The 23541-nt window shown below is 32.6% G+C and overlaps 1 protein-coding gene across 5 annotated transcripts in view; it reads left to right on the top strand.

Moving 5' to 3' along the window:
- STAG2 (STAG2 cohesin complex component) overlaps window positions 1-23541 on the top strand; it is a 119213-nt gene that overhangs the window by 86250 nt on the left and 9422 nt on the right. For 4 of the 5 annotated variants that reach the window (XM_039874693.1, XM_039874695.1, XM_039874692.1 and 1 more), the window contains 12 exons: window positions 1550-1620; window positions 1934-2021; window positions 2110-2190; window positions 3900-3992; window positions 6590-6764; window positions 10866-11005; window positions 12636-12737; window positions 14661-14809; window positions 15979-16107; window positions 19370-19593; window positions 22152-22341; window positions 22433-22543. In XM_039874693.1, the coding sequence (XP_039730627.1) occupies window positions 1550-1620; window positions 1934-2021; window positions 2110-2190; window positions 3900-3992; window positions 6590-6764; window positions 10866-11005; window positions 12636-12737; window positions 14661-14809; window positions 15979-16107; window positions 19370-19593; window positions 22152-22341; window positions 22433-22543 (1553 nt within the window). The remainder of the gene's footprint in view (window positions 1-1549; window positions 1621-1933; window positions 2022-2109; window positions 2191-3899; window positions 3993-6589; window positions 6765-10865; window positions 11006-12635; window positions 12738-14660; window positions 14810-15978; window positions 16108-19369; window positions 19594-22151; window positions 22342-22432; window positions 22544-23541) is intronic. The other variant, XM_039874694.1, reaches the window with a different exon arrangement.

The raw sequence follows: 23541 nt of genomic DNA, 5'->3' as shown, positions 1-23541 counted from the left end.
TACCCTTTTATAATTTCCATTTCCATTTTTATGTTTTTTTTAATCTCTGTTAAAGTTCTCACTGAGTTCATATACTCTTTCCCTAAGTTCATTGAGCATCTTTATAACCAGTGTTTTGAATTCTGCATCTGTTAGATTGCTTGACTTTGTTTTTCCTTGATCTATGTTCTGTTCTTTCATATGGCTTCTGTTTCTTTGCCTTCCCAATTTGGCTGCCTTTCTGTGGCTATTTCTGTGTAATAATCAAAGCTCCTAATAAGTCTCCCAGTCTTATTAGTGTGGCTTCGTGTAGTAGGTGTGCAGCGGCACAGTCTTAAGAGGGGTTCAGCTGCAGGCCAAGTTTAGCCCCAGCCCGTGTCTCTTATGGGGACACCTGTTAAGATTCAGCAAGCAATCCACAGATACTGTACTTATAGTTGCCTCAAGAGGCCACGCCAGAAACCAAGGTCAGCGAGTGAGTCCGTCACCGCGAAAGTCCAGTCGCGGACACGGCCCCTTTAAGAGGCATCTGCAGCTGCCGGCTGCTGCTCAGGACCAGGCAGCCTCACGTCTTCGCCCCCTCCTACCTTCTACCATTGCAGGTTGATGTTTTATTTCTCTCCCTAGTTGTAGTGCTTCTGTTCATTTAGACCCCCAGGCGACTCTACTTGCTGTTTGCTCCGTGTTTCTGTCACACTTTTGGTGTGGTCGCAAGAGGGGATGAACAAAGCCTCTATCATTTACGCCATTTTGCCCGGTCTCTCTATGTTTAATAAGTTTTGCTTATTTGGCAATTTCTACAAATATGTTGATGTACAATGATCACATTCTTAGTTAAAATTTTTAATGGCTCTACTCTTGGCTGGATATGATTGTGATAAGGACAAGTTAATTTAAAATCAAGCAGTGTTTTGTTAATTTGGTTTAATTATTTTGTAGAAAAATTGAAGTTTAAAAACAGCTAAGTGCTTTTTGAGAGACCCGGGGTTCAATACACCAAGTTGATAGTATTTAACAAACTTTATAAGTTTCATGTATTAAGACTCATAAATTTTCAAAAACTTGTTATTCTAAATTGTAAAGTTGATATCCAGAAAGGACTAGCATATCTAGTCCTTACTCAGAGGTTTTTTTCCAGATTAAACGTGATTGGTCTGATATATCTTTTCAGTGCTGTATTATATTTATGTAGTTTTTGTTCTTTAGGTGTTTTTATGATCTCTTGCTTGTCCTCTAATATATATATTTTTATTGTCCTAATGCATATATTACTGTAAAAGAGCAGGTGTCTTCATAGTTTTGTGTCAGGGTTGCTTAAAGGAAAAAGGGAGAATGTCATTCACTTTTTCTCTCTTGGGTATAGTATAATGTTCCTGTGATGATAACTGTTGACGCATTACTCCAGCCATATTGCTTTAAATTTGGCCATATTTAGGTATTGAATGACAAAGTTAATTGTGGTTTTTATTAGGTTATTCTTTTTGTCAAGGTGCTATCACCAATGTGATAGCCTGAAGTGTTTCACTTTGGTGGTTATTAATGTTTAATATTGTATAATTAATATTTGCAGGGTGAAGAACCTGATGAAGATGATGCATACCAGGTATTGTCAACATTAAAGAGAATCACTGCTTTTCATAAGTAAGTAGAATCTTAAAGTTTCTGATTTCTTAAAACTGACAAAACCAATTTGCATGTTTTGGGGTTATAATGTTATCAGATTCTTTGCTAGATTTCTTGTGCTTTTGGGGAAAAAGTACTTGGCAGAGTCATGTTTTGAATTGGAGAATGACACATTACCAACTAACATACTTTAAAAAAAATGCACTTTTTGTTGTGGGTGCCTGTTAAAAGTTCGCTATATTAATAGCATTCTGTTAAAACTCAAGTCCAAAACAAAGTGGTTAAGTTTAATTTTTTAATATAACTTAATTCTTTTTTTTTTTTTTTACAGTGCCCACGATCTTTCAAAGTGGGATTTGTTTGCTTGTAATTACAAACTATTGAAAACCGGAATTGAAAATGGAGACATGCCTGAGCAGGTTTTTATTTATTTCTGAGTTATATACTTTGAGAAAGAAGACTTGTGACTTTTTAAATTTTAACTGTATTTTCTTGGTTCTTTTTCAGATTGTTATTCATGCATTGCAATGTACTCACTATGTAATCCTTTGGCAGCTTGCAAAGATAACTGAAAGCAGCTCTACAAAGGTTTGTGGTGATTCAGTGGGATTTTTTAGTAGATTAAATATCATTTCAGCAAACTTATACTTTTAATAGGAACAATTTAAAAACATCCGTGTTTGTAGTTTAATGTATATTTAGTGAAAGGACATTAATATGTTTTGCTTCAGGGTATGATTTTAAATGAAAAATTTCACATTTGAAGGTTGCACAATTTATGGATTTCCGTATTCTCAAAAGTATTGAGTAAATAATACGAATATAGATTTTTTAAAATGATGACCAAGGAGCCTTTGAAACAAGCAGATACAGCTGTCGTATTACATTAATTGCTGATAACGAGCCAGTTGCCCCTAGATTTTCTTATGCCTTGATGTTGTTTTGGGATTACTTTGTTTATGCTCACGATCTCTTTACTGATGTTCCAAATTGATAAATCATTTTCTGGGTGAGTGTAATGAACCAGTTACTAGGTCTTAGAACTTTTAAATTTTTATTGGTAATGGTGACCCTTGCTGTCTTGTTTAGTAACTAACTAAACAGCACTGTCTTTTCCATTTGTAAATTGGAAGCTTGAAACATTGTACTTGTAATGTTGCCTTAAATATTGTTTTTGGCACATTTTTATAAATATTCAGCAATTTCTAGAAGTCATAGAATTAATTGCTTATAAGTATTGCCCTCAAAAAGCAATCATCTTGATATTAACTTTCTTTTACATAAAGCCACAGAAAAATTTTAAATGCTTAGAATTTCTCTGAGCTTTTAAGCACAAGATGTTGTTATAGCTATAAATGACTATTTTCCCTTTGAAAAAGCAATATTGTTTTGTTGTTATAACTGTGCTTTTTGTCAAACACATAATACTTTTATTTAACTTGGTATCAAGCTTCTAGTAGGAACTGCAACCATATTAGTAAATATGATTGGACACCTAAGTTAAAAGTACTGAGTTAAAAATTAAAATGGGAAAAAGGGTAACTTTTGGTAGAAGAGAAAAGCTAAAAATATTATTGAAAACAGAATTATGCTGAAGGTTGTTTGAATTTTCTTCACCAAATCAATCTCCAAGTTATACTGGTTTTTATTTAACTTGTCTATTACAAATACCAAATATGTACTAATATTCTGTCATTTGACATTCAGTACAGAAGATGGGCCAAAGGTTATGCCTTAAATAAATTAATATGGAAGATCTTTATAGAATGATTTTCTGTTTTAAATTAACTGGTAAATATTTAGAAATAGAAAATGCAAGAAAAAGATTCATCTTTTTAATGTAAGTTTATGATACTTTTTAAAAATTGGAATAATACCACAAAATTTATTTTTGTTCCTCTCTGTTTTTAAACAATACAAACAGTATCCTTCAAATAAGAGATGAAAAATTGTTCTTTTTATTTTAATTAATTTTTTCCATTCATCAGTTTGCCAACCTTCAGATTACAAAGTGAGAATGGTGCATAAATCTTTACTCTTTAAGTTTTCTCATTCTAAAGGACCCAGACCACTTAGGATATTATCCATTAATATACCTGATAGTTTTAATGCTGCAGTTTGAGATTTTTAAGAAAAATGGTCTAATTTGTTTTTGTTTTCCTTTCTGATAAATAATAAAGAATTTTAAATGTACAAGCAGAGTTAATATAGTTATATATGATAATGTTTATGTAATTTTAAAATATCTTAAATACCAAGTTTTTATACAACATTTTTAAATGTTAAATTTTTTGAAGGAGGACTTGCTGCGTTTAAAGAAACAGATGAGGGTATTCTGTCAGATATGTCAGCATTACCTGACCAACGTGAATACTACTGTTAAGGAACAGGTTAGTAGTTACTACAGATAGCAGTCTTTTGTAAGCAACCTTAAATATCTGAACTAATATAGGAAATTTAATACTGAGATTGAGCAAAGTAGAAATACTTTCTATCTGTACATGTATACAATGCTCAAAAATTGACTAGTGTATGAATTTTATATGGAATTTATAAATTGCATTATACATTACCCTCATGTTGTAGTTATTCTGTGTTGTTTCATTATGATATACTTGGTAAACAGACCCATGTATACAAATTAGATGTATGAAGTTAAAAATGTTATTCCTGAAAGCAACAAGTGTAACAAATATGGCTTAGGGAGCAAAAGGTCCATACAGTTTTCTCATCTCTAATAATATGATCAGATATTGACATCCCTGCCTATCCTGATGTGTAAGTTATTTTTTCTTACGATGGCTTTGTCAGAGAACCACTTCCCTGCCTTCAAAGCATTGTGTTACCTTCCTACATCGTATGTCCTAATGATTCCATTATTGCCAACTTTCTTATTCCGGAAATGTGTGGTTACCTGGTGCCATAGGTGGTTTTCCCATCTGTAAAATGAATTCTGATCCCGAGACTCAAGAGCCTATTTAGTTCTAATTTTCTATTAGAGGATTAAGCTTTTCTGGATACATGCTTTTAAATGCTTCTGTGGGGAAGATGTTTTTATGATCATTTTATAAGAAATATTAATAATGATAGTCAAAATACTTAGGATGATTTCAAGGATTTTTTGACCTGCTTAACCTTTGTATCTTGGGTTAGAGCCCCAGTGGTCATTATAAGTGCTGTTTTTAGCAGCTTATATTATGTTGGGTACTGTTTTAATTCCGGGTGGACTTACTTCTTAAAGCTACCAAGAAAGTTGTTGAAATATAATTGTTCAACTACAAAGTACCAAGTCGTTCAACCCTTTTCTTTGTCATTATTTGTCTTTATTTCATTTTAAAATATCAAAACTAATTTTAATGAAATACATTTAGATTTTTATAGTTAAAAGTTTACATTTATTATAACTGTTGGTAACATTTTTCTTATTTCTATCTCCTTTTGTCTCTTCCATACATATATGCATAGACACAAATAAATTAGACTATATTAAATGCCAAATTCCAATTATTGGATTTTGCTTTTTTTTTTGCAAAAGTGTAAAGTATATTGTCATGATTATTACATTGCTGAATTTTTATGTAAGTAGTCTTGTGCTATAGCAATAAAGGATTTGGAACTTTAATTTTCATCTCTACAATTCACATGAAAGGAACAAACTTTCTGAAGGTAGGAAATTGAATTCAGAGTTAAACCCTTCGAATAGGATTTTAATGAAGTACGCACTGATATCAAACTTAATACATAAAATATTACTTGATATATTTTCATATGCCACCAAGCTATTCATTCATCTTTAAATTTCCTATTTTTTACAGTGTTAATACATAATCCTTCTGAGTTATTGTGTGTAACCTCCAGTGTAATCTGTTTAGGCCTTGGAGGTGATTTGGTTATTAAATAGCTTGTATGTCATTCTTCCTAACAAGCTTCTAGGAATATGTCCTGGTCAGCTCACTTGACCTGTTAGTTCACCTAATTAATAAATACCACCATGCTTATCACTTTATATCCTTACCATGTATGTTGCAAAAGTTTTTATAAACTGAAATATCCTGATAGGTATAAATTACTACTATAGTAGTAAAATAAGGAGAGGAGACTTAAAAAAGAAGTAAAAGCATAAAGAGTAAGAAGTAAAAGTGGTTAGTTCCAGAAAGGCAAAACTATTATTAAGATCTGCTCTGTATTATAATCTATTTCTAAATGTAATTTCCTGTTAACATTGTGACCCCAAAATTCTGTTTTCAATGCCCTTTTCCAACAGATAACTTTTCTCAGTTACCTTCTGACTACTTTTACCAGTGTTTGAAACCATTTAAAATGTCTGGTAGAGTTTTAATTAAGCTTCTTGAAATATAATTTCAGCCTTATATTTATTCTGATACTGTCAGATTTGCCTGATGCATAATCATTAAGCAGGCTTATACTTGGTTATGTTTGTTCTACTTAATTACCACATGTATTGAGAATGAGAGTGCTAAAAAGTACCATAGACTTTGTGGTCTCTCTTCTAAGAAATCTTCTAGGAGATATTGGTATGAGTTTTTTCTTCCATAGAAGAAAAGAATGGTACTAAGTTATACATTATTTCATATTTGAGAATGTATGCCACAAGGTACATTGTAATGTGATATAGAGTGTGGGATTTAAAGTCAGGAAACCTGAGGTTGAGTCCTGACTGCATGTTTTGGTAGTGTTAGCATATTGCACAAGTTATTTAAGTTCTTAAAAAAAAAACAAAAAAAAACCAAACTTGTGAAATTATCTTGTATTTAGTAAAGCATGATGCAAATATTAGTAGTTATTGTTATAGAAATTACATTTCCCAGCTTTAAAATCTTAGACAAAAACTAAGCCTTGATTTTTTTTTTTAATAGTTCCAAATACAGAAAGTTGGATTCTATTTCTGTATTAAATATGTATGTTATTTTTGGTAGTTGGTGAGAAACGTTGGTTTATAGCATGTTGTCCCTTTTTTTTTTAATAGGCCTTCACTATTCTATGTGATATTTTGATGATCTTCAGCCATCAGATTATGTCAGGAGGGCGTGACATGTTAGAACCATTAGTTTACACCCCTGATTCTTCATTACAGTCTGAGTTGCTCAGCTTTATTCTGGATCATGTCTTCATTGAACAGGATGATGATAATAACAGTGCAGGTAATTTTATTGCCAGCTTTTTGTTAAATCTGTGTATCCACCATAAATTAGATTTAAGTAACAATGATATGAAGTGTTGCATTAGTATTTGATATTTTATTCTTAAAACATGAAATACCAGGTACATGTTCTAGCACATTTGTCTTCATTTCTTGTAATGTTGTAAAACAGAGCATAGGCTTTGGAGTCAGATCTTTGCTTCTCAGTAGCCCTGAGCTTGTCTTTCTCATTTATAGCTATCTCACAGAACTGTGTTAATTAATTAAATTGAGCAAAGTGACTAGTACAGTGTCTGGGCATATAGTAGTACTCAATATAATTTATTCCGTCTTCCCCTTAATCATTGATAATACCAGTATTCAGGTAATTTGAGCAGAATAGTGTTTGATGTTTTTGTTGTATACTTTCATATTTTAGTGAGGGTATTAAACTATGTAATTTCTCAATGCTGGAAAATGTTTGAAACTATTCTGTAAAAGTCTGGGGCAGTACAGAATGTTCACAGTAAAATATTTGAACTAGCCTTGCCTAGGATCAAGTTACTCTTCAAACTCTAATTTCATACAGAGATGCCTTACTTAAGGCAAGCAGAAGTCATGCAAAAACAAATAGTATTTGGTGGCTTCTTTCTCAGTTTGTTTTTAATTTGAAGGTATAATTGAAGGACAGCATAACATCAATATGTGTGTATTCATACATAAACTGACACATCACTGCAAATCAGTATAATAAATATATAATTTAGACATGATTTTACCTTTTTTTTTTTTTTTTCAATAAAGAGCTTTGTTCTCAAGTATTAAAAACTTAACTGGAACGTAATTGAGAAACCTAGAATAGCCAAAACAATGTCAGCGTCCCTGTACTGAAGTTGATGTACTTATTCACCTTCAGCTATTAGTTTACTGATGCTTTGATTTTTAACATTGATTTGACATTTATTGGCCAGCAGGTATTATACTAGATGCTATGGATATCAAAAACTGAAACAGTGTTCTTTCCTTTAAGAATGCAATTCAAGTGGAAAGGACATATTGAAAAATAAGAAATTATAATACAATTTGATAAGTAAGAGGCATGTACAAAGTGTTGTGAATATGTAGAAGAAGTTCTGACTGGTCCGTAGGAGTCAAAACATTGAAATAATCTAACATCTGAAATAGATCCTAAACGATGAGTAGGAGTTTTTAAAACTTCTTTGAGAAAGCATATTTGTATTCCAAAAACAGATACAAAATCAGTGTTGGTCCACAACCCTGTTGTTAGTTAGGGGATGGACTCCATTTAAATCATGGGAAATAGAATGAAAATAAGCTTGCCAGTACTACTGAATTTTCTAGGAACTCTATGGAATTACACTCAGAGTCTTCTTAAACTTTCTTCTATTTACACTTCAAAAATGAAATGTATTTCAGTTCTATGGAAGAGTATAAAATACAACACATTTGTACATACCACCAGCATTTGTCAAATTTTCTGTACTTGTTTCATAATTTTTTAAAGGAGTAAAGCATGTATACAAAAGAAACCTTCATTTGTATCTCTCTCCAATTTTATTCTCTCTTTTCCCTAGAGATAACTGCTCTCCTGAATTTGGTGTTTATCAGGCATTTTATTTTGCCAGGAGTTTATGTATCTTATCAATATGTAGTTCATTTTCTGCTGCTAGCTTCCACATAAGTGGTATCATGTCAGACATTTTGTTTTGTATCTTGTTTCTTTGGAGTTAACATTATTTTTGAAATTCGTCAGTGATCACATGTGGTTAGTAGCTTTTCTTTTAATCTTGACTGCCGAATATTATGTGATATGAATTTATGACCCTTTATTTTCATATTGATGAGCCATTTAAGTTTAGGTTGTTTTAATTTTTCCCCATTATAAATAGTGTTATAACAAATGTCCTTATACTTATCTCCTTGAACACATGTGCAAATGCTTTTCTAGTGTATACCTACGAATGGAATTGCTGGATTATATAACATGTACGTCTTAAACTCAACCATATGTTGCCAAATTATTCTCCAAAGTGGTGGTATTGTTTTATCCTCTCACCAGCAGCATATGACAGTTTCCATTGCTTTTCATCCTCATATAACCCCTGACATTGTAGACTCATGATTATTTTATTAGTTAGCCCACATCAGATGAGAAGGGGACAGTAAAATAGGGAATGCTTCTAGAAGCAGTGACAACACATAATAGTAATGGCTGCTGACATCTCTGAATGGCCCAGTATGTTAGGAACTTCTCTAACATTCTTTAATACCCACAAGAAAAAAAGGTGGCTAATTTTTGATAAATAAAGTGAGGAAAAAACCCTAAAAATTAGGGTTCAAAGCCTCTTAATAATTCAGTCTCTAGTGGGAAAAGTCTATCCCTTTCGTTGCATAGGGCAGTACCTAACAATGTTGTATAGAAATCCATTTTAAGCACAGTGTCATTAAGAAAAAACATATATTCAGTGTAATCTTTTAACAGAGTAAACAATATGTTTTAGGTTTCTAAGCAAATGCTTTGGCATTCTGGGATATGCACTTGTGATAAAACTTTTTCTGATGGTCTGAAATTTCTGTTCTCAAAATTTGGTTTTAACTTACTAACAGTTATCAAGGATTATCAGAGGCAGGGTAAAAAAATACTTGTTTAAAAGAGCATTCTTATTTTGCACATTTTTTTTTACATTGACAATCTTACATTGAAGACCTGACAGAATATGCGCCTACTGTTCACAAAAGAAGAACTATAAATGATTAATAAATGCACAGGAAAATTCACTGATAACCAAAGAATTGTAAATCAATATAAGATGATGTTTTTTTAAACCTATTTCCTGTTTAGAAAAAAAGTGCCAGCCCACTGCCAGCCTTAATTTTACATAAACACGCTCTTGGAGGCTGAAGCAAATCTGACTGGTTTTCAATGTGAAAATAAAATATAAAAACTTCTTGAAGTTATTTCTAAACAGAACTTGTATCTTGTTCTCATGTAACAGAAAAGTATATGATGATAAGTATTTCATTTTTTCGTGTGGTAAATTTCAAAGCATGGAACAACACAAAGCAGAACATCCAGGATTTGACATTTTCAGTGATCGAGAATTACTATATTTTATAAATGGAAATACCACTACTAATAAACAGAATGCTATAAATAGAATGATGGATAGTTTCCAGAGACTATCGATATTCTAGAGTGATGTGACAATAATAATAAAAGCAAGATAGTCCATGGCAAACTTCAGGGGAGGGTAAGGTTAGGACTGGAACGTGGGAATTATCTCTAGGTAAACACTGCAGCCACAAGCACTGCCGCGATTATTTTGGGGCAAATGGTAAATGGGTTAAGTAATTTCATTTGTAAAATTTGTCCAGAGGAAAATTCTTTACATATCTTTTTATGTAAGAGGCTTCATCACAATTTTATTATCAGTATTGAATAATTAGGAACAATCCTTGGGAAGTACATGGAGGCTGTAGTACACCTTACCTGACTATAAATTTGAAAATAAGTCTGTCCCTTTGATAACTGAATGTCAAAATCTCACATAATGGATCAGAACAGAAATATGTGAAATCTCCTTGAAAAGACAATATGGTTTCTAGGCCAGTATAACTGAAAATATGTAATATGAATAAAAGAAGTATGTGACAAAAAGGGATGGGATCGTCCTTGAAAGGGAAGGGATTGGAGAATTTCTGAGGTTGGTTGCTCCCAGGGGACAAAGGGCCTTAACCAACTGACATTGAATATGCAGATCTCCCTGACAAACTATTCTATTCCGGAAGTAGATGAGTGTGTTAGGCAAGCCCAGTATGTTAGGCAAGCCCAGCCCGGCTTCACTTAACATCATTTCCTCTGACTCAGTCCTCTTGTTCCTGTTCCATATTCACCAAGCAACCTTCTGACTCTTTGACTTCACAAAATTTTGCCTATCAGAATTCACCAAGATACTGAGAGCAATTATAATTTTTATTTGATTTAAATGTTTTTCCTTTTTTTTCAAATTCTTTAAAGGTCTTTTATAGTGAGAATTAAAAAGTATATATGGCTGAAGTAAAATGCAGATGGCTTAATAATATTTGGAACTTTTTTTCCTAGATGGTCAGCAGGAGGATGAAGCCAGTAAAATTGAAGCTCTGCACAAGAGGAGAAATTTACTTGCAGCATTTTGTAAACTGATTGTATATACTGTGGTGGAGATGAATACAGCTGCAGATATCTTCAAGCAGTATATGAAGGTAAAGTTTGAAAAATGGATAGCAAGATATTTTTGTAATGCTTAAAGATAGTGAATATAGCATTGGCTTTTCTGCTTGGTTGCCAGTGAATTTTTTTGAGTAAATTACTTTCCTAGTATAGAAGAAATCTTAAAATATTTAAAAATTTTCAGTTGCATTTCCTCATACCCCATTCCTCCATTATAATAGAAATTTGGGGGTTATTGAGTTCATTTGTATTTGGAATATTGGAAATAGCTTGCCTTAGGTTAACTGACACTATTAGAAATTGTATTTGTGATTTAATTTAAGACAACAGGATGGTGTCCTTCCCCTGCTTTGATGTAGCATTAAAAGTGTCACTTCAGAAGTCAGGAGACCTAGATGGTGTAGTTTTGGCTTGGTTACTATGCCACTTGTGACCTTGAGTAACTCAATACTTTTTATATCCTGTCTTTCTTCATCTGTTCCACGGTGATAGCTAAGGTTAGGGTCTAAAATTTTGATTCGATTCAGAGTAAATTATTTACAATTTTCATAAATACATGTGAGAGTCTCTAATTTTTTAGTAGTAGAAAGGATATTGTTAATTGTACTAATGGAATATGACTAAATGTGGTTAATATAGCTTTTCTTTAATTCTTCCGCAGTAAAATCGAATTATAAACTTTTTTAAGCCTTTGCTTTCATGAAATAAAAATATGTAATTTGTCAAAACCTCTTTCTCCCTTTGGAATACTTTACCACATGATAGAACTCTAGCACCATGATAAATTACTTTGGAACTTAAGTTATTTGGCATGATAATTGATGGTTTGTTTTTAAACTAAGGTTGTTTATGATGAAGTAATTTTGCAAGTTTTAAACTTTTAAACTTAGGCATTCTAGATTAAAGTCAATTTTATTAGGGGCATGGTTATCCTTTTATTTCTAATAGTCATCATGTATGCATTTTGAAACTTTTAAATTAGAAAAAATTTCATGTGCAATGTGTGATATGTCACACAAAATAAGTTTTCTTTTAAATGTTAAGAGACTGTTAGTTTCTATAAGCCAAATTAATAAAGTTGGAAACTGCACATAAATTATATGCCAATAGCAATGATTAAGTTATGAAAGTAACTGATTATATTCATATAATATAACTCACAGAGCACACGAACTTTGTTTATACCTTTGTGTTATTTCTGAAAATCTGCATAACCTAATTATTGTTTTATGCCATGCCTCCTTAAAACCAAGTTTAGAGCTTAATATGATTATATCTTAACTGTCCGATAGTTCTTTTTTTTTTAGCTTGAAATATATTTTGATCTTTATTCTCCTTTGTTTTATTTTTTGAATTTAAAAAAAATTTTAATTAAGCTTATTGAGGTAACATTGGTTAATACAATTATATAATTTTCAGGTATACATTATCATTTAACATCTGTAAATTCTATTGTGTATTTACCACCCTGATATTTCTAATTTTACTGAAGTTTGGGATTCTGTGCTTAGAAATTATCTTAGTTTTCTTTTATGTCTTTGAAGGCATAATTTCAGCCAAATACATACATTGCGACATGCATACATGATTAACCTAAAGTTAGTCTTATTGTCCAGTAGTTGTAAGAGATAAATCTTTAATTTGTACAAATTTCTTTTCTAGTATTATAATGACTATGGAGATATCATCAAAGAAACAATGAGTAAAACAAGACAGATAGACAAAATTCAATGTGCAAAGACCCTTATTCTCAGTTTGCAGCAGGTAAGACATTAAGAGTACCAACTTTAGGCTAACACTATTAACAATGAATAGTTTTCAAGGTAACAGTAGAAAAATGGACAAAGGATAGACTAGACGTTTCATAAAAGTAGAAAACAAGATGTTCAATCTCACTAGTAGACATTGTACAAGTGAGATTATTTTTTGCTTTCAGATTGGCAAGATTGGCAACACCTATAGCTGTAAGGTATGGGGGATATAGGTACCGTCATCAGTAAATATTGGTAAACCTTCCTTGGTAGGTAGTTTGGCAATATTTGTCAAAATTTATAATGTGTATGCCATTTGAGACAGCAATTATACCTTTAAAAATTTTTCCAAGGTGATAATAGGACAAGTTTGCAAAAACAGATGTAGGTATAAGATTATATATGGCAACATTGTTTATAACAAGAAATTAGAAATAATCCAAATGTCCATCGATAGGATATTATTAGATGTATATATTATGTAGTATATCTCTGCAATGATCATTGTGTAGCACTTTAATGTAGATCTGTATTCATTAATGTATAAAGATTTCCATATCTGGGAAAAATTAACTGTTAGCAGTGGTTAAGTTACTTTGGTAGGTTTCAGGTGAATTTTACTTTTTTCTTTGTATATTTCCATATTTACTTTAATGAATATCAATCTTATAATCAAAATGCAGCAGTCATTTTCATTTTAGCAGTGGCAAGGCAGGTTTAATTAGGTAAAAAATCATTTGCTCAGTATACTGTTGTCTCTAGAGACCAAATGCATCCAAAATATAACCCATTTCAATGTGATAAACTTCCTTAGAAATCTAGATATGAAAGTTCTTAATTTCATTTGGGTATTCTTTATTAAAATTAATAGAATGTAGAAGATTTTAAAGGTAGCACTAAAATAACTTTTGCTATAAAATAATAGCTGCTTGGTAGAGAAAGTTTAGAAAATATAGGAACTAGAAAAAAGCAACTTATCTTTATTTTTTTCCCACTTACAACACTTTTAGTTTTTAATAACCTTCTTAGTCTTTTTTATGCCTATATGAAATCTTATTTTTACAAAAATTAAGTCATTGTGCATTCTATTTTCCAAGCCTGGACTTTTCATATTAATAAATCCTGAACATTTTTATGCCATTAAATACTTTCCTCAGCATTTAAAATGACTATCTAGTATTCCATTTTATACAGAGACCATAATGGAACCAAGATCTCTTCTTGTTTGATGTTGAGTTCTTTTACGATCTTTGTCATTATAAATGTCACTAAAACAAAAACATTTTTGTACCTATGTATTATGCACAAATATTATTTCTTTTGAATATAAAGTCTGATAATTATAATTGCTTAGTCAAAGGATATCAGAATTTTAAACCTTTTACTACATTTTTCCATATTGTTCTATAGAAAGGAAGACTACCTCAGTTTTATGTTCCCAGCAGATCAGAGTGCTCATTGCACTGTATTCTTATCAGTAGTAGTAGCCATTGTCTGTTTAAAAGCTTGGCAGTTGGATATTTGAAAAATTGCATTTTGATTTGCTGACTTTATGATGAAAGTTCTTGATGTGAAATTGAAATTCATCATTTAAGTGTAAATAGCGGAGCATAGTTGCCTAATAATTTGGTGGGTTTCATTTTCCTTTACCTTGTGTTATATGCTATCTTAATGTCCAGTTAATTCCAGCAGAATAGAAATCTGCCATAACTAAAGAGTTTCTAAAGTCACTACTTATCTCTAGTGTGAATATATGGAGTGCTACAATTTTGGTCATTTGTGTCATGTGTTTTAAAAATTCATATTTTAGTATAAAATACAATGCCTCATTTAGGGATCATCTAGTGTATTTTAAGTAGAAATACAGTATTTTTAAAGATGTTAATAATTCATAGTTATCAAAAAACTTTAACATGCTTGCTTTCTTTCCAAACAGCTTTTTAATGAAATGATACAGGAAAATGGCTATAATTTTGATAGATCATCCTCAACATTCAGTGGCATAAAAGAACTTGCTCGACGTTTTGCTTTAACTTTTGGACTCGATCAGTTGAAAACGAGAGAAGCCATTGCTATGCTACACAAGTAATCTCCAAATATTTTATTCAGCTCTCCTGTTTTTTAATCATGAAAATTTTTGAATCTAGCTCTTTTATTTAGAATAATTGTATTCAATTTAATGCTTTGTTACTTGTTTATGAATTTATGGCATATCTCTTAAGAACCAGTTGTAGTGCTATCTCCATTAACACATGAGTCGGGACTAAAACTCCTTTCATAGAGAGTCTTTGCTTTAATTAAAACCAACAAAAATCTTTATCAATTATGTGAAGAAAAGCAGCATATATTCATCAGGTATTACAATATCTCTTTTAAAACAGCTTTTGTCATAATCTCACTGCTAGTTAGAGAAATTTTTGAGATTTGATTTCTTTGTTTCAAGTTTTCTCTTTCTGGTTCTGTTCTCTACATTGTAGTGACCTTTTCCCTTGTTTTGAGCCACAACCTTCTTTCTGTCTGCATATTTTCTTGGCCTTATAAAAATTAGAAATCTTCTGATTTTATTTGGGGCATGTAATTTAGTGATCAGTTGTACTTTTAAGTATGGGTATACTTTAGACCTTTAACATAACCAACACGTGGCTATTAATACCTTTATCGCTTAATTGTGGATAAAGAGTCTTGCCTTTGGGAAAATCAAGAGGCTTGGACTCTTTCATTGAAAGTTCTGTGTTTTATTTGTGTCTCTTTTACTCCTCTTGCTTACTTAGTTATAACAGTATTAAATATCTCCCTCACAGAGATGTTTCTGCTCTTTAAGTTAATCCCATATCTTCCTCAACTTTATTATCTCCTTTCATTTTGCTCTAAAAGTCTCAAATTCCCTTTTATACTTCTAAATAGATTGGATGTATCAATACTTTTAGGTAATATTTAAGGACTACATACATAGTAATTACTTTAAGAAGTAATATATTATTTCCTTCATGTAATAGCCTTCCTTCTTTCCTCCACATTTTCATTTGGATTGTTGTTTTTTTTTTTGTTTTTTTTTTTAGTTCCTTTTTTTAATTTTTATTTTTCAATCATAGTTGGCATTCCACTGTAGCCTCTTTATTCTTACTATTCCTCAGATTAAATGCATGGCAAAAAACATTTTAATAGTGGAACGAAAGTATAGAAAGAAATTTCCTTTCTAAGTTAGTAAATTTTGTATTGTAGTCCCTTAAATATTTGTCTTTTTGTCATTGCAGAGATGGCATAGAATTTGCTTTTAAAGAGCCTAATCCCCAAGGAGAGAGCCATCCACCTCTAAATTTGGCATTTCTTGACATACTGAGTGAATTTTCTTCTAAACTACTCCGACAAGACAAAAGGACGGTGTATGTATTTGTTAGAAATATGCTATTTAATTTTGTTTTGGAATTCTTAAAGATCAGTTGTTATACTTGGTTTTTCTTCTACACACAGAGATTAGAATTGTAGGATTGCATTGATGCACACAGAATTTTATACTTAAGAATTTTTATAACTTAAGGATTATAACTAGATTTTATGCGTAATACTTCATTTTAATTCTGCGCGTTCTCAATGCAATTGTGGCTTTAGAGGTGTAACTCGAATGCTCTATGTATTCTTATTTGCATTCTTGACCTAACCTAATTAAGGAGGGAACATTTAGCACAATGATATCTGGTAAGCCATCAGGAACATCTTAGTCTGTGTCCTGAGCTGTGACTACACTGGAAAGTAGAATTCCTCTTTTTATCTTTTTACTTTAACTACTGGTCTTGTACTCAACATATCATTTAAACAGGATACTTTTTTGGTTTAGTCTCCTAAAATGGTGACTTATATTCTAAGAGAGTCCAACAAATGGAATTAAATTTCAGAATCTTCTTCTACCCTCACCCTCTTGGCTTGGAAGGGCAGAAGAATATTAATAACTTATAGTATAGATAACCTCTTCTGAAAGTCCACCAGTATTTTTCATTTAAAGATTGTATAGATATTATATGAAATTCTAATTCACACAAAACTAATCTATGGTAGTAGAAATCACAGTAGTAGTTACTTCTAGAGTTGGAGAGATTGACTGGCAAAAAGGACACAGGATACTTTCTAGGTTCGTGGGACTGTCCTGTGCCTTAATAAGGTGTGTTGAACATGTCTGCATTCATTTGCAAAACCAACCCGATTGTATAATTTATGTGTATTTTATTACATATAAATTTATCCCAATTAAAATTTTTATTGACACTATTAATCAGAGAAATACAAATTACAACAATAACCCATTTCTCACTTAGATTAGAATAAAATAAGTCTAATAGTTCCAAGTATTGCCAAAGATGTGGAGCAGTGGAGACTTTTATACATATCTGGCAACCACATAAATTGATACATTTTGTGGAGGAGCTATTTGGCAGTGTCTAGTAAAGTTTAACCTACCTCATGATCTAATAATTCTTTTCATAAGTACATACCCTAGAGAAAGTCTTGCACATGTGTACAAGGAGAACCATAAAAGAATTTGACTGTTGAATTGTTTGACTAAGGAAAAGCTCAAAACAACTAAACATCTATCAACTAGAAAATGGGATCAATAGATATATAATTGAATAACATACAGCAGTCAAAATGGTTAGATTTTTTTAAGTAAATATAATTTCTCGATTTTATTAGCTACCCAGTCATTGTTCAAATTTCCAGTAGTCTCAGTTGTCATAAATGACTTTTATTTTCATAGTTTATTTGATTGAATTGGGATTGAAAGACTCACACATTCCAATTGATTTTTCTGGTTTTGAAATCTTTAAAAAAATCAGCTTCATTGAGGTATAATTGAAAAATAAGATCATAATAGTGGTAAAATATATAACATGATGGTTTTATATATGTATACACTGTGAAAGGATTCCCAAATCAAGTTAATTAATACGTCTTCTTTAATGATAACACTTAAGTTTTACTCTTAGCCAATTTCGATTAGATAGTATTATATAATTATATAATATTATGAACAATGTTCACCATGTTATGCATTAGATCCTTAGACCTTATTCATCGTTTCTGAAAATTTTTTCGAACTATTGAGATACAGTTGACATGTAATATGTAAGCTTAAGGTATGCACCATGTTGATTTGATACTCTTATATATTGGGAAATGATTACTACCGTAATGTTAGCTGATGTCACTCTCCAAAATGGTTAGATTTTAAAAACATAATGTTGACTGCCAAAAGAAAACTACCAAACTGTGCTATAATGTTTACAGATGAATATGTATTAAAAGCAGAAAAATATGCATGGGGATGATAAATAGAAAATTCAGGTTAGTGGTAAATTCTTTTGTAGGGAAGAGGATAAAGGGAAATGGCATCAGGGAGGCTGCTTGTCCGGAATGTTTTGTTCAGCTGTATGGTAGATAACATAGTCGTAAATCTCTCTACCAGTGAATGTATTTTGGCTCAAGCTCCATATCTTGTTGCAGACTGGTAACAGCTCTCAGACTGATAGCTAGTTCACAGACTACACTTTGAGGAGTACTGTACTACTGTGTATAGCTGAAATGTATTGCAGTTAAATACTGAACAACTAACACCAAGTAGTATGTTTGTAACTGATATCTCCTATCATCTCTCTTTAATGGTATTCCAAACTGGTAATTTTGAATTCATTGGAGTTAGTCATTATTATGACAGTAAGTGTTTGAATTCCACTTTACAGTTAATTGACAAAAAATACATTCATGTATTTGAAGCATAATTTATACAATAAAGCATTGAACTCTTAGTGTCAGAAGCCTGAAATTTGAGTAATGGTTATACTCCTTTCTCATTTTTATAACCATGCATGGATATGTTACTTTTAACTTATCCTTTCTTTCTTCATCTGTCAAATGGGGAGAACGTCTCCCTCACCAAGTAAAGTTAAAGCACCCAAGAGAAAAATGCCTAGTGCGTAGTAGTCACACAAATGTTAGTTGAATTTTGACTGCTGTATTACATATAAGCCATAGAATCTTTGTGATACTTGGATTCCAGGCTAGATGTCTGACTTCATCGTGCTGAAACTTTATTTTTGCAGGTAGGGACCATATCTGATTCATCTTTGTATCTATTCTGAGTACTTGGGGCATAGTAGATGCTCAACAAATACTAAGCTGAAGTGCCTTGAATTATTTAATGTGAGAATCTTGATAGAGACAAAGTTGCTTATCAGTATATTGATGAAGCTGAGGTTGAGTAGTGCAGTAATATGCACATGATCATATAGCTAGGGGTTGGTAGAACTGGGACTAGCACCCAAATTGTATGTATTTTAAATCCAGTCTTCTTTCCAGAAATATGACTTGGATTCGTTCTTCTCACAGAGGACCTGAGAAGATAAGATAGAGACATCTTCAGAAAGAAAACACTAACATTTTTTAATTGTTATTCTATGCTTTGAAGAAATGTGGACTATCAACCATTATTTTGTTTCATTCTAATGCACTTTGCTTTTTATTTAATTCTTATTTAATTGTTGGATATTCCTTATGGTATGTGAGCCTTAAGATTATTAGGAAGAATAAACAAAAAGGAAAAAAAGCTATAGCAGTTTTCTATATCAAAGCTAATGGTTTCTACTTCTTTTTAAGGTATGTTTACTTGGAAAAGTTCATGACATTTCAGATGTCACTCCGAAGAGAAGACGTGTGGCTTCCACTGATGTCTTACCGAAATTCTTTGCTAGCTGGTGGTGATGATGACACCATGTCCGTCATTAGTGGAATCAGCAGTCGAGGATCAACTGTGAGGAGTAAAAAATCAAAACCGTCTACAGGAAAACGGAAAGTGGTTGAAGGCATGCAGCTTGCACTCAGTAAGAATATAGTTTTATTATCTTTATCCCATAACTTTCACCAACTGAAGTGTCATTAAGGTTCACCTTATTTTTTTGAGATATGTGTTGCTAAGAAGATCAGATCATCTAGTTTAAGTGGAGGAACAGATTCAGAGAGGTTGCAACTTTTGAATTTCTATGAAGAGGTCATTCATCATGAAGAACTTTTTAGAAATACAAATTGCTGTCTGTAATCTTAGAGGTAGTAATGTGTTTTGACGCTTGAATCTCTTGGACTCCTAGCTCTCCAGGATTGGCTCACAGTGGGCCTGGGAACGTTATTCCTTACCTTAGGAACCTTTAAACAAATTGGCATCATTGTCAGAATTTGTTCCAGTTGAATTACTGAGTAACAAACTACCCCACAACTTAGGACATAGTGGGGACGTAATGCCTGGTGCTTCAGCTAAGAAAACTCAAAGGCTGGTGACTGGAATTGTATGGAGGTATTTTCACTTACAGATGTATCTGATGCTGGCTGTCAGCTGGGACCTCAGCTGATTGTCTGCCTGAACACCTGCATGTGACCTCTTCATGTGGCTGTTTGGCTTCCTCACAGCATGTGATTGGGCTCCAAGAGCAAGTGTCTCAAGAGACAGGAAGTAGAAGCTGCTCAGTTTCTTAAGGCCAGAAACTATAGCATAGCATAATTTCCACCATATTCTATTGATCAAGCAATCACAGGGCCCAGATTCAAGGGGGTGGGACATAATCCCGCACCTCTTAATGTGAGGAGGGTCAAATATTTAGGGGCCATATTTTTAAATTGCCGTGTATTTTTTTTAGCTATTATCAAGTGTATAGTGTTTAAAACTTGATTGTCCCATGAGTTAATGATTTTAATCTTTTGTCCAATAATGTAAAGGCATAAACTTATAGCTTGTACAACCTTAGATTTAGACTTGGTTGGTTACATAGTCTCAATATCCTAGTCAATGGGGACATCTCTTTTACAGTATCCCTAAGCAATTAAAATAGGGCTGATGGTTTATAGGAAGTTAAAATAAATTTTCCTTTTTTTAACAGAGACGTTATCAAAAGGTGTTGTTTCTTGCATATCACTATAAATCTTTAAAAGTTTTCTCATCTGAGCAAATAATTAATAGTTACATATTTGTGCTGGGCTATCAAATCTCCTTTTCCTTAGACTTTAGGGAGCATTATGAATTGATATTTTATGTAACATCTTAAAGATGTATTAGCAAACTCAATACTTCAGTTTTTACAGAGTCAGTGCTCTCTTTGTTTAGATTTTGGAGCAAGACATAGAAATTGAGGCATTAGTAAATTAAAAGAAGGAAGAACAAATACTGCTAGGTTAGCTAGATCAGTATAATTTTTTTGATCAGTACAGTTTAAAGAAAAAATTAGAGCTTAAACCAGTAGAACTTTAAGGCTGATGTAATTATATTGCAGATTGTGAAATTTATGTCTAATCCATCTATTACTAGGGTATTAGCTAATAGCACATTTTGTACTCTTCCCTTAAAAACTTACATGATATATACATATATGTAATCTTCTAATAAAATAGTTTTCCTTCTAACTCACATTCAATCAATTAAGTGCTATTAATTTTCCCTCCCAAACCAGTGATTTAAAAAATGACTATGGATTTGGTAACACTTACATGTGAATTTGTCTTTTATTAGTCATGGCAGCATCTATAGACATTTGAAAACAAGTAGATTTTATAGGTATGACACTTGGTCTTTTTAGTCTTGTGCTTAACATGCATATGGATTTGTGCTCACTGCGAAGTTATTCTTAGGGCTGCTCAGCGGTGAGCATCCTGTAGACTGGGAACCATTCACCTCTTGTCTCCATTCCTATTCCCACCTCTGACTCACCTGGGCTACACAGTTAGCCTCCTAACTGGCTGGTCTGCTCACTAGTCTTCATATTCTTAAGTCCACCTTCCACACTGCTACTACATACTTTGACAAAAGCATGTTAACTCACCACATTGCTTCCCTTCCATTAACACTTTCTGCAGTAGTAGTTCCTGTCACCTTAGCACAGCTTACAAGACTTTCTATGAATTGATTCCTGCCTCTTTATTCATTCAACATTACTTTTTTCTGCTTACCTCAGGAGGACCAAACTCTTAGTTTGAACCATATGAAATTACCATTTTTGTAGGTCAGAAACTGTGGAATGTCGGCAAATTAGTATGGTTTCATGCCTCTGTGTTTTTGGTTGTTTTTCCCCCCACCAAGTCCACCCAATATATACTCTAGCTAGAAGTCACTTCCAGGTAGTTGGCTCTGATCCCTCTCATTGCTCGTATTCCACCTGTGCTTCCCTCTCTTCTAGCACTTAACCACACTGTGTTTTAATTGTCTTTGTTTTCTTTATCCACAACTAGACTGAAAGAGCAGGCAGGAGCTATACCTTACATACCTTTGTCTCTCCCTATTTTAAGCACTTAGCATGCGGAAAGCAACCAGGTGTTCGTTGACCTCAGAGGTTGCTTTAGACATCTGATTAGTCAAAGTTAGTGACTGAACTTTATTGCTGTTGATTTTCTTTTTCAGCTGAAGAAAGCAGTAGTAGTGACAGTATGTGGTTAAGCAGAGAGCAGACTCTGCACACCCCAGTTATGATGCAGACACCACAACTCACCTCAACGATTATGAGAGAGCCCAAAAGATTACGACCTGAGGATAGCTTCATGAGTGTCTATCCAATGCAGACTGAACATCATCAAACTCCTCTTGACTATAAGTAAGTACATTTGATCATTTTCTGTACTATAACTTTATTAATTACATAGAAAAAAAGTTAAGTTAAAAGAAGAATAAAATTCTCCTTGAAGCACGCAGGTAACATGGATGTTAGCTCAAAGACAGCAAGAAGAAGCAAGGCAACAACAGGAGAGAGCAGCAATGAGCTATGTTAAACTGCGAACTAATCTTCAGCATGCCATGTAAGTGAGAGTGCCTTATTGTCTGAGTCTAGGAAGTTCACTAATTCATTTTAACATATCCTAATGTGTGCCTTATCTAAAAATTTCAGCAAACCCTCTAGAGTAAATTAAGCTGAAATAATCAGAGAACTAAAATTTGGTCTTTCCAACAGGAAAAAGGAACTTTTTAAAGTTAAATATTAACTAGTTGGCTAAAGGACCACTCTTTGATCTGTTGGAAAAGTTTAAATATGAATCCTTGTTTATTTTGGTACACAGAATTATAGCTAAAAATCCAGTTTTGTTACATCTTAATTAACTCCCCACCTTAGTTCAGGCCCTCATCTCTCATCTGAACTATTATTAGCTTTCTAACTCAAATCTTCCTTCAGATCTCCCATTTATCCTCACCAGACCCCTCCCTTCACTCACTCCACCACCATTCCCATCATTCACACTGCCATCCAGAATTATTATTCTAGACTAAAAATCTGATCATGTAACTCTTACTTAAAACGTTTCCATGGCTCCCCATTACCTACAGTATAAAACCCAAATTCCTTAGCTAATGAATGGCATGCAAGAGCTTTCAAAATATGGCCCCTGCCTACTTTTAAGTATCATATTCCATTCCTTGGCAACTGGTAAAATCATCGTTAAAGAACAAGCTCAAGTGTCACCTTACATGAAGCTGTGTCATCTATGCCCCCATAACATTATGTATATTTGTATTTCTTATAGCACTTACCACACTGTATTGTAATTGTTTGTTTATGAATTTTCTCTTTCTCTAGACTGTGAGCTCCTCAAGGGCAGGGACCACTTTCATTGCCTGTCAGTGCTTGGCACATAAAAAATGCTAAATAAATATTCATTGAATGAATAAATGTATAATGCTAAAATAATTTGTAGCTTAGCTTTTAAATACTTCGCTTTTATTGGAATTTATATAAGAGCATTATAAATCTCTATTAGCTTTGGCTTCAAAAGAAATGTCAGACAAGCAGTCTTTAGATGAT

Source organism: Pteropus medius, unplaced genomic scaffold (genome assembly GCF_902729225.1).
Source record: "Pteropus medius unplaced genomic scaffold, Ma_sr-lr_union100, whole genome shotgun sequence".
NCBI classification, from domain to species: Eukaryota; Metazoa; Chordata; class Mammalia; order Chiroptera; family Pteropodidae; genus Pteropus; species Pteropus medius.
The sequence above is the reverse complement of the archived record's forward strand: the minus strand, read 5'-3'. Positions and strand labels throughout refer to the sequence as shown.